We start from the raw sequence: 17,386 nt of genomic DNA, 5'->3' as shown, positions 1-17,386 counted from the left end.
TGCACCTCATAGACGGTGGACAGATTTTCTGGAATCAGGAGGTGAGTTATTCTCACAGAACTCCCAGCCTGGGACTGCTCTTGTAAACATAATATTGAAATGGGAGGTAAGTTCAGTTCAGTTTCTGGGCAATGGTATCTCCCAGAATATGGATGGTGGCGAATTCAGCAGTGATGATGCAACTGAACATCAAGGCGAGATGTTTTGAGTCCCTTTTGCTAGCATTTGTGTGGTTGAATTGTTACCTGCTACGCATTGATCAAGTCTTGTCCAGGTCACGCAGCATGCTGGCATGGATTACTCCAGTATTAATATCTGAAGAGTTGTAAATGTTATCGAACATTGTGAAATCATCAGTGAGCATCCCATTTCTCACCTAATAACGGGGGAAGATCATTGGCCCTTTTCAATTGAGTGATGCGTAGAGTGGATGGATTAAGTTATTTACAACTTGAACTGTGATGTCCTGATTCTTCTTTAGTGGAGGGAACCTACGTGGGTGGGCTTTGGCTGCTGGGTACCCACTGCCTCTGGTGGTGAGCGCTGGGTCAAACAATTCTGGGAGTCCCAGTACCAGGGGCATCATAGGGGATAACATTTTCTGGTGGCCCAGAGTCCTTTTGATCAAGGTCCCCTTAGACAGGACCTTCGTCCCGATGTCCGGTGAATCGGAGCTGGGACTGGGCAGGCCAGAATCAATTCTGGAGGTATAGGGTAGAAGTTCGGAGCCTGGAGTATAGGGTGTGGGTTATAGTGGCTTGTTGGGCCGGTCCTTTGAGAGGCATGAGTCGGGATCCAATGTCAAGGAACTGCTGAGATGGTCGTATGGGGTAGTTGGGTGGTACCCTATAGTCCCAGGCAAAATGATTGGGTTTCCTGCAGTTATGACACTGTGCTAGTGGGGATGGGCCTCTGGGCTCAGCTCTGTATTGCTCTCAGTGTTGGAGGTTGGGCCTATGTCCTGTGCAGCCTTGTGGTTCCCTATGGTGGCGAGCAGCAGGCGCGTATGGTTGTTCAAGGTTTGCTGGTCTCCTGAAGTTAGTTGGTGCCCTACAGTCTTGGGCAAAATGGTTGGGTTGCCCACAGTTATTACACTGTGCTTGTGGGGGTGCATATCTGGGGTTGGTTTTTATCTTGTTCCCTGAATCTGAGGTTGGGAATATATCAGGGTTCTGCGCAGGGCTGCGTTCTTCTGTATCGATGATTGGCAGGGGCATATGGGGGTGGATGCCCTGAGTTTCCCAGTCCCCTGTTTCCAGCTCTCCCTTCGTTCCACCAAACAGGGGCTGAGTCTGTGTGGATCACGTTCAGTTTTCCGTGTTTTGAGGACTTGGGGGTGTCTGTTTGTCTGACTTAGCGTTCCACACGTGAATCATTTTGCAGAAGGCCCAGGCTTCTATATGTGCATTAACATCGAGATTAAAATTCTCACTGTCTTTCCAACTCCCCTTGGTGGCGTGTGTTATCAGGGTTCGGATCCATGTGGACCAGTGGTGTGCATTTAATTGAACTCAATTTAATTGGCCAAAAACCACAACAAATTGGTTCCATAGTCGGTCAGCTATAGGCCATCGGGTGTTCCCTGTGCTTTTGTTGGCAGTTGTTTAAGCCTTGTACCGGGTCATCCCTATTGTAGCCTATGGCGGCCAGAACAGTTGCCTTCATTTCTGGTAGGGTTCCCCCAGCCACATTCCGGGGTTCGGGTAGGGCAGAACGGATGGCAGTGCTTAAACATAACAAAATAAGTTTAACCTCTTTTGCCTCATTTAGGCCACTTAAAACACGATATTGGGTGACCTGGTCAAAGAGAGCATGTGGATTCCCGGAGAGTTCGAATACCCCAATTGCTTTAGCTATATCGGTGAGCTGGGTCATAGTGTATGGAGTTACATGAGTCACGTTGTGGTTCTGTCCGTCCTGTCGTCAGGTGGTGACCAGATTCATCAGTACGGGAGCTGGATTATTGAGTGGACTTATGGGGAACAGGCCGAGGGACTGAGACTGAACGTTCTGGGATGGAGGCTTGATTAGGTGGTTCCGTTACTGAGAACAGAGGTGGGGGCCCCAGTCGGCTGTGGCGCTAGCTGTTTCATAATGGCGGGCATCCTGTTTTAAATCCCCCCACTCTACACCTGGGTCACTATCCCGGGTTTTGGTGATGTGTACACATATTACACCCCAATTTTACCAGAAATTGGCGTAGAGCTGATTCTAACATGGAAACCTCCATTTCCAGTGATTGGGGAGTATGGGGATTGGAAAGCCAGTGATGGGGTTTGTGGGGCTGACCAATGATTAGGAAGGCTCGTGATCTGGAGGCTGGCACGGGGGGGGGATCTATTGTGCATCTGTCAATCTTTGCACTGACAGATCGGTGCATGCTCAATGGCCCACTCAGCGCTATGCTGCTGCTCTCTTAGTTGGGAATAGGCCCCACCCTCAGATTTCCAGAGTGAATCACGTGAGGGCACCTTATGATGCACAGAATGTTGGAGATTCATTCTGGAAATCACACTAAGAAACATGGTTGGAGTTGCTCCCATTTTCCCACACATTGGGAACTTAAAATCTTTTGGGACAATACCAGCCATTGTCTGAGATGGGAAAAAAAAGACCCAAATCGATAAGGAAAACTTGGCGGTAATATACAAGGTTAAAAAGTTCCATTAGCACATTTACGGTCAACAGTTTACAATTATTTCTGACCACAAGCCATTGCTGGGCTTATTCAGAGAAGATAAGCCGGTTCCAGCAATAGCTTCGGCAAGAGTACAGAAGTGGGCTATCTTATTGGCCACATACAGTTACATTTGTCAACATCGCCCAGGAAAACAGATCACGCGCAAGATTCTTCAGTTTCCCAGCGCGTGTTTCCTGCCGACAGGTGGTGGTTATTGTTAGCCAGTGCTGGGATTCTTTGGTCCCACTGCTGCCAATGGGGAACCCCATTAATATCAGCCCATGCCGGCTGGAAACCCACGAGCGAGGATGCACTCTGGGCGGGACCAGAGAATCCTACTGGCGTGAACGGCTGGAGAATTCTGGCCATCTAATGTGGATGTGGTCAGCAGGTTGTGATTACCACAGACAGTAGCTTCACCACCAGTTCTGCAAGACATAGTGTTGGCCCTGCATATGATAGATTCCTTGTCTGTCTCAATGAAGCACATAACAATGTGAACAGAGAGACACCCCATATTAGCGAAGATAATGCAAGGTCAGACTGTTTGTCTGATATCCTGCACTGGATGAGCAGAAATATCCTCCAGTTAAACATTAGGAAGGCAGAAATGATTCTTTTCAGTCTGAGGCTGAATAATGTTGGTGTTACACTTGACCCCAAGATGAGCTTTTGATCACAAACCTGCACCTCACTTAGACCACTGATTCCCACCTTAGTAACATTCTATTTTGCCCATCTCAGATTAGCTGCTGTTGAATCCATCATACATGCCTCTGTTACATCAATGCACTCTTAGCTGTCTCCCAAATTCTACGCTACATCCCAGCTTGAGTAGTTCAAAACTCTCCTGCCCCATCCGCTAACTCCACACAGCTTCCATTTCACCATCTCCTCTGTACTTTGTATTTCACTACTGACTGATCATCACAGCCTTCTTGGACAGAGATGCCACATTGTTGAGGCATTGGTTTCGGTGTTACATGCTTGTGTGCATTGTAATATACTGTTGGTAGATTGTGTCACCAATCAGCATCTAACATTGATTTGATGCTCAACCTGCCATTTTGAACTTTATAATCTAGTTTAGATTTGCAAGGGCTGATTAGGCTCAGTCAGCATGACATTGTGAGTGGAAAACCATATCTCACAAATTTGATTGAGTTTTTTGAAGGGGTAACCAAGAAAATAGATGACAGCAATGCAGGTGAGGTTGTCTACATGTTCTTCAGCAGGCCTTTTGACAAGGTACTGCATGATAGATTGTTGCGCAAGGTTAAATCTTATGAGATCCAGGGTGAGGTAGTTAAATGGCTTGATTAGCTTGATGACAGAAGCCAGACGGTGGTTGTAGAGGATTGTTTTTCAAACTGGAGTCCTGTGACCAGTGGTGTGCCTCAGGTATCGGTGCTGGGTCACTGTTATTTGTCATTTACTTAATGATTTGGATGAGAATATAGGAGACGTGGTTACTAAGTTTGCAGATGATAACAAAATTGGTGGCAAGTGGACAGTGAAGGTGGTTATCTTGGATTGCAACAGGATTTTGATTAATTGGGCCAGTGGGTTGATGAATTATAGGTGGAATTTAATTTAAATAAATGCGAGGTGATGTATTTTGGTAAATTGAACCAGGGAGGACTTACTCAGTTAATGGTAGGGTGTTGGGGAGAGAACAAAGAAATCTAGGGGTACATGTTCATAGCTCCTTGAAAGTGGAGTCACAGGTGGACAGAGTGTTGAAGAAGGCATCCAGCATGCTTGGTTTCATTGGTCAGTACATTCAATACAGGAGTTGGGACATCTTGTTGAAGTTGTACAAGAGATTGGTGAGGCCATGCTTGGAATACTGTGTACAGTTCTGGTCACCTTATTATAGAAAGAATATTATTAAACTAGAAAGAGTGCAGTCTAAAACTAGAGGGCATAGGTTTAAGATGAGGGGGAGAGATACAAAAGGGTCCAGAGGGGCAATTTTTTCACAGAGAGGGTAATAACTGTCTGGAACAAGCTGCCAGAGGTAGTAGTAGACACGGGTAAAAACTTGCCTTTTAAAAAACAGTTATGTGGGTAAGGAGGGTATAGAGGGATATGGGCCAAATGCGGTCAATTGGGATCAGCTTAAGAGTGAAAAAAAAGGGCAGCATGGACAAATTGGGCCAAAGGGCCTGTTTCCATGCTGTAAACCTCTATGACTTGAGTTAATGGCCCCTCTTTCAACATATATAACTGAGCACATGTTCAGCAGACCAAGGGACACCCTCATGAATTCCATTTAAGTGTATCATCATCTAACTTAGAGGACAGTTACTTTCTAATATCTGCTTGCTGTTGCAGTTAGAGGATGTGATGTAGGTTTTATGAAAGGTTGGCATGGAGTGGTACTGAAAGTTAGCAAGGTGTTGTATGCTTTTGAAAGGCCGCTGAGTACAGCACTGTCTCCCAAACATTGCTGAATTTACCCTCACACTGCTGCTTCTGACGTAGATAAAATTGAGGCACAGAGGAAGGAGGAGAAGGACCATCCTCGAGTCTTCAGCAATTATTTCTCCTACCTGCACCTAAGCCAGAAACAAATGTGTTCAGTGATTGCATTAAGGGAGGTGATAACAGAAGATCAGAGACAATTTATATCGCATTAGACAATCATTTGATTCACCGTGGCTGTGCTGAATTAGCCAGCCTAATCCCAGCTTTCTACTCAAAGTCTGTAGACCTACAAATCACAATTCTTCCAGGAAGACATTCAAACTAAGAGTTTCCATCTTAACCACCCCTTCAAATAGTGATTTCCAGGCTCCCACCACTTATATCTCTAATTCTTTAAACAATTACTTTAAGTCTGTGCCCCTTTGTTAAGATAAATGGACCATGTCTATTTACTTTATCTGTTCCCTTCATAATTTTATACCTCAGTTAAGGTAATCTGCCAGTTTCCTCCCCCCACCCTCAAGAGAAAGAGACTGGCCTATCCAATATTTCCTCATAGCTGTAATTTTCCAGTCCTTCTGCATCTCTATGACACATTTTCCAATGTAATCGTAGCCAGGATTCTCCCAGCCCACTGTGCTATTCAAGTAACAGGACTCATGACCAGTATCTGGCTGACTGTGAGTCTCCCAAGCCCTTTTTCTTTTTCCACATTTATCAGCCCCACACTGGAAATCGGTGTGACACTGATTACCATTTGGAAATCGCTATTTCCTTATGAATTGCGAGTTCAGGACAGTAGTCTCCTGTTGGTGTGTGACTACATCCAGCACACAATGCTGGTGAATGTATGCTATCTTGGCAGTAGTCATAATGTTCTCCAGCCAGCCCACTGGTCCACTATTCACTCTACACCTGACTCATGATTCCCTTCTGCAACCCAATCACTTGTGAGCAACACTCATATACCATGCTGCAATGAGGAACGCTGGGGCACTTCTCAGGGAACTCTCCAGTACTCACGAGAGTGGGTGTCCCAGTTCATGGTGGTCTGATTCATACTCCACAACCTGACCATTTTGAGGGTGCTACCTTGCTTCCATGGCCTTGGCAATCAGATCAGGAGGACCAAGAGGAATAGAGGAGACAGTCAGCACATTTATGAAAAGTGACACGCTGTACATTTGATAATTAGAATAATCAGCTCTGCAATTAAAGCATAGATAAGGGTTTCATTTGCAGATTGTCTCAAGCAAGGATGAAGGCAGGCAATTTTATGGAGGTAGAAATGGATAGCCTTTTCAATGGAAAGAGGTCATCTAAGGGTCAATAGCACATTGACCCTGTCTGGTTGTCAAAAGTCTGGTTCAGCTTAAGACAATGGCCAGATAGGGGGATTGAATTGATGGTGAGGGAATGAATTTCATAGTGCGGGGGTGGGGGGGCCCTAACAAGGACTTTACACTTTTACCAGTTGGGAGGGATTATGGGTTACCCATGACTCAATGTCAATTTGACTAAGTAGAGAGAGTGGAGGGATTGAGAAGGTGGTGCTAAGTGAAACCAGAGAAATAGGGCATTGTAATAGCTGACCAAATAATTTCAAACTTAAAGACAAAAGGCCATAAGTTCTTTGCACATCACTCATTTGGTATTCTTTGTGGAAAGTAGACGAAAAATGCAACAGGATTGAGTGACAAAACACAATTGCGAATCTACAACATGACTCAAACTGAAATGATAGGAAGCTTTATTTGACTATTTGATACCAGAAAATAACATATTGTATCACATAATGTTATATGGTCATATGATAGTTTGTGCACTGTAACCGAATAAAAGATCATCAACCTAAGGCTGTTCACTTAACAGCAATGACTTTACTAGATTCTGCATTATGTTGGTTGATGATGATGTCATACAATGCATACTAAACTTTCATCTTAGAAATATTACAGATTTTGATAAATACCATTCTTCCTGAGTGTTCAAGGAAGTATTTAGAAAATTAAGGCTAATATGTGATCAAATGAAGATTACAAGTAAGTTTATGTCAAACATTTTTGTTTAGTATTATGGCAGAATCTTATTCGGTAAAAGAAATGCTAGTGAAAAGGTTGGCGTGAGCATAATGCAGGGAACACAGTTTTCTACTCGTCAACTTTTTTGATGAAATTTGTAACAAGAGAAATTTCATCCTTAATGAGAGTGTGAAATAATTAAAAATGGCACCTGTTTCCTCAAACTGTATCACTTCCTGTATAGAGAGTAAAAACAGACATGTTCCACACCATATCCAGAGTCTGACAAACTGGAGCATAAAACTTCTACAGCTTTGGTGCCGCAAAATTGATTTTTGTCCTTGCAGAAAGCATTATAGATGCAGCAGAACAGTACAGCTTCCATGAGTTCAATCAACCCTTGACCCTGCTGGAACAATCATGTCCCATTACTTTATTGCAGGGGGATGAAAATCACACCATTGATATTGCTGTCTTGATTTGAAGCACTGCACCACATTCTTTACAACATAATGTTTTAGTCTACTTCAAAGAACATAAGTGATGAACAATGTATTGTTAGTGTTGGGACTGGAAACTTGAAATGGCTGTTACCTAAGTAATAACTTATACAGTAATAACGCTACAGTTCCACCTTTATCTTTATTCCCTTCAGGAGTATTTACTTCATCTGTCTTTCCCATTAGGTTTTACATGTTGCAAAAATTTCGGTAAAAAAGCAGAATAATTTATTAGTAGCTAATTTTGTCTCTTTTTAACCTACTTCAATTACTTTAAATATGAACTTATTCCACAAGTCTGATTAAAGGATCCCCATCTTTCCTTCATATTGGTACATTAATGAGCTTTAAGTTCAGCACTGAAGGGGCACACTGGGAAAGGATTTCATCTGACTGCTTTTTGCTGCAAAATCAAAAACATGCTCCTTATATCTGTGCTGCTGATTTTTCTACAAATAGTGGATAAAATCTTTCTCTTTTGTGTTCACACACATAAATTCATATACACAATTCCTTGTCCTTAAGATAAATAGGAAAGTACATGTTAATGAGATAATAATGACATGACAGTGCCGTAGCAGTTATCATGTGTGGTCAGGAGAAGATCGGAACACAAGGAATGGGAGCAGAGGAAGGTTGATCTTTAATCTTAATTCCACCTTTCTGCACTATCCCCATATTCCTTGATTCCCTTAAAATCCAAAAATCTCTCTTACTTACAGTCCAAAAGGGTCAACCTCTTATTCTGCAACATCCTCCCAATATTCTTCTAAACACAGACCTATTCTGCTCAATATCTCCTCACAGACTAATCTCTATTTTAGGAGCTAGTCGAATGAACCTCCTCTGCACTCCCTCTCAGGCAAGTGAAACTTTCCTTAGGTAAGGAGATCAAAACTGTGCACAAAACTTCAGGTATGATCTCACCAAGCCCCTATATAATTGCAGCAAGACTTTTTCTTTTTCCTATACTCTGATCCTTTTGCAATAAAGATTAATATTCCATTTATTTTCCTAATTGCTTGCAATACCTGCATATTAATTTTCTGTAATTATGTAGAAGGATACCCAGATTCCTCCAGAACATAAGAACTAGGAGCAGGACTAGGCCATCTGGCTCCTCAAGACAGCTTCAAATACAGCATTTCAGTCTCTTGCTATTTAAAAGATATTCTGCTTTTCAATTTGTTCACCAAAAAGTGTACAACTTCACACTTCTCTACATCATATTTCCACTCACCTCACCTCTCTACATCTCATTGCATCATCTTCTTTGCTTACTCTCCCACCTAGCTTAATATTGTCAGCCAAAGCTGGATACATTACATTCAGTCCTCTCATCTAAATCATTATTATAGCTAAGGCACTGGCATTGATCACCACAGTACCCACTAGTTAAAGCCTGAAAATAAACCATTTTTTATTCCTACTTTCTGTTTTCTTGCATAAATTTCAATCTAATTCATCCAATCCTGTGACCCCTAATTTTGTGCTGAAAATCCAAATGCACTGCATCTCCTGATTCTACTTTTTCTACTCTGCTTAATACAACATTTAAAAGCTCTAATTGATTTATCAAATATGATTTATCTTTGATAGATCTATGGTGACTGACCAATTGTCCTGTTACCACATCTCTAATGATAGAACCTATCATTTTCCTGATGACTGGTGTAACTGACCCATTGGACCTTTACTCTTTCTTCTTTCTTGATTAGCAGATCTATTCTACTCAATATCTCCTCACAGACATTTGCTACCTCCAATTCGTGGCAACCATTCTAAAATCCATTCTGGAATTCTGGAAAATCAAAACATAATGTTTCAAAATCAAAACACCCACTATTTCAGTAGCCACCTCTTCAAACTTTGGGATGCAATTCCAAAAAGTTTGCTGGCTTCTTGAACTTATTAACTTGCTCCATTGTTATTTATTAACTAATGTTAGATTCTTTAGAGCAGTGGAGGCAACAGACTTCTCTTGCGTCATGAACCATTTAATCCATTTAGTATGTATCTTAAAAATGTTATGGTATGTTTTATGCTCATGGATATGGAGTGGTAATATTTTAAAATGGACTTACATAGATCCATTGTGCATAGATGTCTCTGGGTGTTTCAGAAAAATACAAGAAAACACAACCTAAAAGCCACTCAGTTTCTTATTAATTCTATTTCTTGCACAGTAAATGTGTAATCCATTCCATCAGAGATTGTAGTCAACTGGCTCAATCTCTCTAGGAAAGATTTTGCAAATTATTCTCTCAACATTCAAAAAAATCAAGAAATCGATCTAACCTTACATCCCACATAATACACTCTAGGCTAGCTACCTTTCCAATGATAATTCCATAATTCCAGCAGCACAGGAATAAACATGATTCACCAAACACTTGCTTTATATTTATTTCATAATTTGTTCTTAGTTTTGAATTCATCAACCATATCAAGTGTATTAATGAATGGGGCGTTAATTCCATTAATATGAATGGACAGTGATCTTTCCAAACTCCAGTTGAGGTTGAAGCTTGTCAATTTAGCTTACAGAATGCAAATTTGAGTTCCATTTTTCACCCACCATTAGGGGGAAAATAATAATACAGGTTCCAAATGTGAATCCAAATGCTCCAAACCCATCTACTCCCTTCCTAAAAACACTGTGGGTACCTACATCACGTGGACTGCAGCAGTTCAAGGAGGTGGTACACCACCTCTTTTTCGTGGGCAATTCGTGGCCTTGCCAGTAACACTTAATCCCAAGAACAAACAGAAAAAATACTGGTTAAATAGCTGTCCATAGCAGAGTGAAATTTTCTTAAATTTCTTTTATACTCATGAATCCAATGCACAAGAAGAAATCTGAGGCTCAAAACGCCTGGCTCGCTGGATTAGGTAAATGTTTTCCAAAGTGAACTACTGCTTTTATCTAATCCATTTTTCACAGGTGTATTAGAATGATTGTTTGTAACTTAAAGTGGCATGTCAAGTCATTGATTACTGCACCAATCACATTCTTGTGGCCTTATCCATCTTGATTGTAATGTTTCTAACTAACTGCTATGTTATTCATATTCAGACTGCAAATGTATTTTACAATATTTCTGGATTTTGTCTAACAGCATCATTCAATACATGTTGAACAAAAAGTAGCATTTGCAGTCCAAAGATTATTAGCCCCAAACTGAGTACAAACAAAAGCCTGAGAAAAAATAAGTGGTGTGTAAAATTGAGAGGTTTTGACAGGAGGAGATAAAGTTTCTACTGGCAGAAGAGTTGCTAACCAGAGAACAGATTTAAGATGACTGGTGAAAAAATCAAGTGGGAGATGAGAATCATCTTTATACAGCGACTTTTTACAATCCAGAATGCATTGTTTGCAAGAGGGGTGTAAGTTTATTCAATCGTAACTTTCAAAAGGGAATTGGATACATCCTTAAAAATGAAAAGTTTGCAGAGCTATGTTGAAAGAACAGGGGACTGAGACTAACTAGATTCTTTATCAAAGACATTTCTGTGCTGTGCCATTGTATGATTTGATAACACAATAATGGAGCCCATAGGAGAAGTGCAAAATTGCCCTAGGAGAAAGACTCTCAGGTGTGTCCAGCATGGAAAAAATCAATTATAGTTCACTTGCAAGAATAATGCTCATTTGTATTAAATATGCCATATTATATTAGGTTGCAATGAGTTTTTTTGGTGTAGGTAAAATATGGTTACACTCAGAATACTGACACATTAGAAATGTTCTTTGGTTCAGCATGTTTTCTCAAGGTTTTAAGCTTTGTTGTTCAGCTTTATATCAGGAGCATGCACACATTTTGAAAGCTGCATAATATGTTCAAAGGGTTGAAAGGCATGGATTTTAATTTTCCCTCCAATAATACATGCTACAATTGCAAAACTTGAGAATTTCGCCCAGACTACATCAGATATATAGCATGTAAAAAAGTGAACTTAACTGCTCATTACAGATTTACCTGTCACAGAAAGGCAAACCCATGCAAATGTCAGATGCTTTTTTCTGATATGAGTGGTGTCAACAAGAACACATTGTCAACTGGTGTTTCTACAACTGTATAATTTGACCTTTTTCAATATAAATGTTCCGGAGTCACTTTCGTGCTGAGCATCGAGATATGGTAAAATGCAGGTAATACAATGACATTTAAACCCTGAGCTAACATTTGGAATTACCTAAAAATTTTAATATAAAAATAGATGACTACCACTAGAACTAAAAGTTGAAAATAAAACTAGAGTTTTGCTTTTTTTCGAGTTTCTTAACTGGCTGGCATCTGTACGACTATAACTTGTTAAAGAAGCTATTAAGAAGACATGGAACAACAGGCAAAGAGAAGAGCATTAGGGATAATTGAATACACATACAGGACCATTTTCATTGGATTAGAATCACCAGCAAAAAAAAACTAGGTCAGAGGACATAACCTTCCTACATCTTTCTTCTGTTCTGATTGGCAACATGGCACGTATCACATGTCTTATTAACAGTACAATATTAAATCCCTTTATTTGTTACCAAATATTGTTTTTTTCACCAGCTGTTCAATAATAATGTTTGTATAGTCATTTGTTCTGAAGGCTCTATAACACTTCAAATTGTTCACTGTTTACAAAAAAGCCAATTATAAATTCATCTGTTAACAAAACTGCATATTTCAAATTTTCTAACTGACAATCCAACAATGTGGCTGATTGGTTGAGGGAAAATGTGCCACTAAACCAACAATATTCATGATTCATTCAACCACTGTCCTTCCTGAACTTCACTGTTAGTTTCTAAGTCTTTGTAAAGAGAAACATTGGATATACTTTCTATTATCCAGAATGTTTTGCAGCAATTCCTTTTGTGTCGTGGAAACTGTAAAAGTAGAACTTAGATATTAAAATCAGAATTAATGTATAAATCATAACAAGTCCAGGCCAAGTTTTATTGAATCCTGTATTTTTTAGCTGCATAAAATAAGCAGAGAGGATGATGTCCTGTTTCTGAAACGAAGCCAACTGCAGGCGAGCAATCTTCAGAGAGTTTTTCTTTTCATCTGAGGTCTGAGTGAATATAAAGCAACCTCTCACTGGTTGACTGTATCTAATGGTACCTGGTGGTCTTTGGATAAAGGGGCAGCAGGTTACAGTACCTCTCTGCTTTAAAACTGTTACCGTTCTAAGATGGAGTTGTGTGTTTGATGGCATATCCAAAGGGAAAAGAGTGTTTGTCCTTGATTTAAAGGCAGTATCTCTATTGTATGTCACTGATTATCTCCACTGTCTTTGTAGTACCAGGAGTAGAGAAATGACAAATATAGCCAGCCAATGTGGGCAAGGTCTGACTGCTGTGGAACCCTCTGACTCACTCTTGTTGGACCCTGGTGGAGCCTCGGTTGTTGCAAAGTCAAACTCTGGAGGACACATTTCATCGGTGCAGCCACTACCACTCCCAGAGCCACTTGCCTCATCAACTGAAAAAAAGAAGAAAATTGACCATTTGATCAGAGAGTTCCCAAAACAGCATGGACTTCAAATTCCACTGGGCTTTTTCTGATCTCCTAATAGTACTGTTCAGCAATTCCCACATCTAGGAAAAGCACCACAACAGGTGACCACTTCACCAGTGGCTGAGATCGAGAGCGGGCTCTGGACCACTGATGATGACGGGCACATTTTAAACAAAAAGCAATAAGAAGTCCCAAATATAGAGCAAGTGTCATGATATCACCCATCACTATTTCTGTGACCTCCCATAGCATTGCACCACCGTCCAGAACTCCCTATTCCAATTCTCTCGTGCATCACTTTGTACCTTTGCTCCACCAATACAGCTATGCCTCCATCTGTATTCCCCCTGCAAATCCTTCTGTCTGTCTACTTTGTTCCGTTCTTTCTTCAACCCATCCTTATACCAAGCATTTGGACATTCCTCCAAATCCTTTCTGTGGCTCAGCATCCATTCGTCCTGATTTCTCACCAAAACAAGTTGAGGATCTTTAAAAGTAAACATTCAATAGGAATGCAAACAGCTGTAATTCCATCAAAGCATGAGGAACGAAATATACTTCAAAGGTTATATTGTGGATAGAAACAGATCACCATAGGCTGACTGATGGTGATTTAACCTGAGGATCACCACACCTCAGGCAAGGGGCAAGGTTGAGAAGGCAGGCCTTCATGAAAAACCTCAGCAGATATGGGAGTTGAACCTGTGCCGTTAGCATCACTCTGCATCACCAATCAGCTGTCCAGCCAACTGAGCTAAGCCGACTGATGGAAACACATCCCTAGATTAAGTATAAAAGTTTTGAATTATAAGGATAACAACTTGTTTCTTGGAGTTTCACTTCAACTTCGCCGCAGAAGGCTGTGGAGGCTAGGTCATTGAGTGTCTTTAAGACAGAGATAGATGGGTTCTTGATTAATCAGAGGATCAGGGGTTATGGGAAAAGGTAGGAGAATAGGGATGAGAAAAATATCAGCCATGATTGAATGGGGGAGCAGACTTGATGGGCCGAGTGACCTAATTCTGCTCCTATGTCTTATGGTCTGACATGCACTGTAATGTTCAGTTTAAATGATCAGTAGATCAGCAGAAAGTTACACAACTATTGAACTGTTTTGGAAATCCACATTTTTGTCAAAAGACTGTTCTCTTTGTCAGCAGGCTGATTGATTCAATATTCTTTTAGCAATCTGGAACACTAGTGGTGTTCAATTTGACCTTAATATAGCTAATGACTTGTGATTTCATTACTTGCAAGCAAGCAAGTTGGGTGGCGGGGGAGAGGTTTGGTCTCAAAGGTAGTCTTGAGGGTGGTCAGGAGCTGTGGGTGGTTGAAGGAATGGTGTCAGGTGGGGGAGGTCCAGTTGGTGAGTCAAAGTGGGCAGTGGGGGGGAGGGGGTTCAGTGCTATAATTACTCAAGAGTTCGAAAGGTTTTTAAACAATCCAATATTTCCTGGGTAATTATTTTGTCAAGAGTCAGAGCCAACTGAAGTCTCTAATTTAAATATCGGATGGTTCCAGATGCAGGCAATTGACCCCTGGAAGTATAAATTTCCCAGGCAATTCCCATGTAGACAATACATGGGGATTTCCAGGAGGTCCCCATATCTTCTGGGGTACTTCAGATGTATAACTCACTCCCCACTTCCAAAAACCTTTGGGTTCTGGGCCTAGGCCTTTCTGTTTCTTGCTAGTTTACCCTCATTCTATTTTCTCTTTTTTTAGCAGTTTCTTGGTCTTACTTTACTGAATACTAAAAATCTCGCAATCCTCAAGCTTTGCACTTTTCTGGTAACTTTATGAGCCTTTAGGAACAAAATTAGGAACAAAAGGGTGGTGAGAGGGAAAATCGGTCCTCTTAGGGACAGAGGAGGGGAACTGTGCTTAGAGTCTGAGGGAATGGGGGGGATCCTGAATGAATACTTTGCATCGGTATTCACGAAGGAGAGGGACTTGGTGTCTTGTACTGTCTTGGAGGGGGCTGTAGACCAGTTGAAAGAAATACCCATTACGAGGGAGGAAGTGTTAGGGTTTTCAGGCAACATAAAAACTGATAAATCTCCGGGGCCTGATGGCATTTATCCCAGGCTGCTTAGGGAGGTGAGAGATGAAATTGCTGGGCCTCTGACGCAAATCTTTGTCTCTTCTTTGGACACAGGTGAGGTCCCAGAGGATTGGAGGACAGCGAATGTGGTACCACTGTTTAAAAAGGGTAGAAGGGATAACCCTGGTAATTATAGGCCGGTGATTTTGACGTCAGTGGTAGGAAAGTTGTTGGAAAAAATTCTTAGGGATAGGATGTATACGCATTTGGAGCGTTGCGATCTGATTCGGGATACGCAGCATGGCTTTGTTAAGGGGAGGTCTTGCCTTACGAATCTGGTAGAATTTTTTGAGGAGGTGACAAAAACGGTTGATGAAGGACGAACCATTGATGTTGTCTATATGGATTTCAGTAAGGCGTTTGACAAAGTCCCTCATAGTAGGTTGGTTGAAAAGATTAAGGCTCATGGGATACAAGGACAGGTATCTAGATGGATTGAGAACTGGCTAGGTAACAGGAGATAGAGTAGTAGTGGAAGGGTCCTTTTCTAGCTGGAGGTCTGTCACCAGTGGCGTGCCGCAGGGCTCAGTACTGGGACCTCTTCTATTCGTAATATATATAAATGACTTGGAAGAAGGCGTACGTGATGTGATCAGCAAGTTTGCAGATGATACAAAGATGGCAGGATTGGCGGACAGTGAGGAGGAGTGTCAGGCAACACAGCAGCATATAGATAGGCTGGTATATTGGGCAGATAAATGGCAGATGGAATTTAATCCGGATAAATGCGAGGTGATGCATTTTGGAAGGAATAATGCAGAGGGGAGTTATATGATAAAGGGTAGACCTGTTGAGAGTATAGAAATGCAGAGGGACCTGTGAGTGCAAGTGCACAAGTCTTTGAAGGTGGCAACACAGGTGGAGCAGGTTGCAAAGAAAGCTTACGGTATGCTAGCCTTTATAGGAAGGGGTATCAAGTACAAGAGCTGGCGTCTAATGCTGCAGTTGTATAGAACTTTGGTTAGACTGCATTTGGAGTACTGCGTCCAGTTCGGGTCACCTTATTACCGGAAGGACGTGGAGACCCTGGAGAGAGTGCAGAGGAGGTTTACCAGGATGCTGCCTGGTATGGAAAGACTGGGTTATGAGGAAAGATTGGGGCTGTTTTCCTTAGAAAGATGGAGATTGAGGGGAGATCTAATAGAGGTGTATAAGAGAATGAAGGGTAAAGATAGAGTAAACAATGGCAGGTTTTTTCCTAGATTGGAGACAAATATCACTAGGGGCCACGGGCTTAAGGTGAGGGGAGTGAGGTATAATTTGGATGCTAAAGGGAGGTTTTTCACACAGAGGGTTGTGGGGGTATGGAATGCACTGCCAAGTAAGGTGGTGGAGGCAGGCACGCTGGACTTGTTTAAGGTTTACTTAGATAGACACATGTGCAAAATAGGGATGGAGGGTTATAGGAGACTGTTTTAAATAAGGATCAGAGCCTCGGGACGTTCCTGGAAAGCAACTGTTACATGTGTTGATGTTTTTCTCTTTTACTCCGCAGGTGCGTTTGTCCACCCTGTTGTCTAACGAGGGGCATTCACACGGTGGGTCGTGCGTGGGCTGCGCTTGGATGTTTCGAGAGTAGCCTAGTACTTCGCGCCGTTTGTGTACATTGTTAAAACTGGACCAGCAGATGGGCACCACGACAGCTCAGTGACTATCACTGTTTGCTGTGCAGATACATGGATTTGGGCCAGTATCTGTGGGAGTTTGTGCATTCTCCCTGTGGTTGCGTGGGTTTCCTCCGGGTGCTCCGGTTTCCTCCCACACCCCAAAGATGTGCTCTTAGGCTGATTGGTGTAACAAATTGTCCCTAAATTATTCTCCCCTTACTCTGGTTTCCAATGGGGGTACCATAAGCATAGACATGGGCCAAGGGTGGAGGAGGAAAAGCAAATTGTTAAAATGGCAGCGCGGGCTCGATGGGCCGAAGGGCCTGTTTCCCGTGCTGTGTTGTTCTTTGTTTTCCTTTGGTCTAATAAAATCTTTAACTTTTCTTATTAGGCACAGTTAGGCACTTCTCTTGTTAGCTTTTTCTGCCTCAAGGAATGTATATTTGCCGTAAAACATGTATCAATTCTGAAAGTGGAAGTCATTGTCAGCTCATCATGATAGTTTTAATGAAGTTCCCCAATCCAACA

General features: G+C 41.7%; 1 protein-coding gene across 1 annotated transcript in view; it reads right to left on the bottom strand.

Moving 5' to 3' along the window:
• Positions 1 to 8,608: 8,608 nt before the first annotated feature.
• Positions 8,609 to 17,386, bottom strand: part of gpc6a (glypican 6a) — a 980,820-nt gene continuing 972,042 nt past the window's right edge. Inside the window, exon 9 of the mRNA XM_080198144.1 lies at positions 8,609 to 13,111. Coding sequence (XP_080054270.1) covers positions 12,909 to 13,111 — 203 coding nt within the window. The 3' untranslated portion in view covers positions 8,609 to 12,908. The remainder of the gene's footprint in view (positions 13,112 to 17,386) is intronic.

The sequence above is a fragment of the Carcharhinus amblyrhynchos genome, chromosome 10 (assembly GCF_965287045.1).
Source record: "Carcharhinus amblyrhynchos chromosome 10, sCarAmb.v2.hapA, whole genome shotgun sequence".
In the NCBI taxonomy this organism is placed as follows: domain Eukaryota; kingdom Metazoa; phylum Chordata; class Chondrichthyes; order Carcharhiniformes; family Carcharhinidae; genus Carcharhinus; species Carcharhinus amblyrhynchos.
Note: the sequence above shows the minus strand (reverse complement) of the source record. Positions and strands in the feature narration are given on the sequence as shown.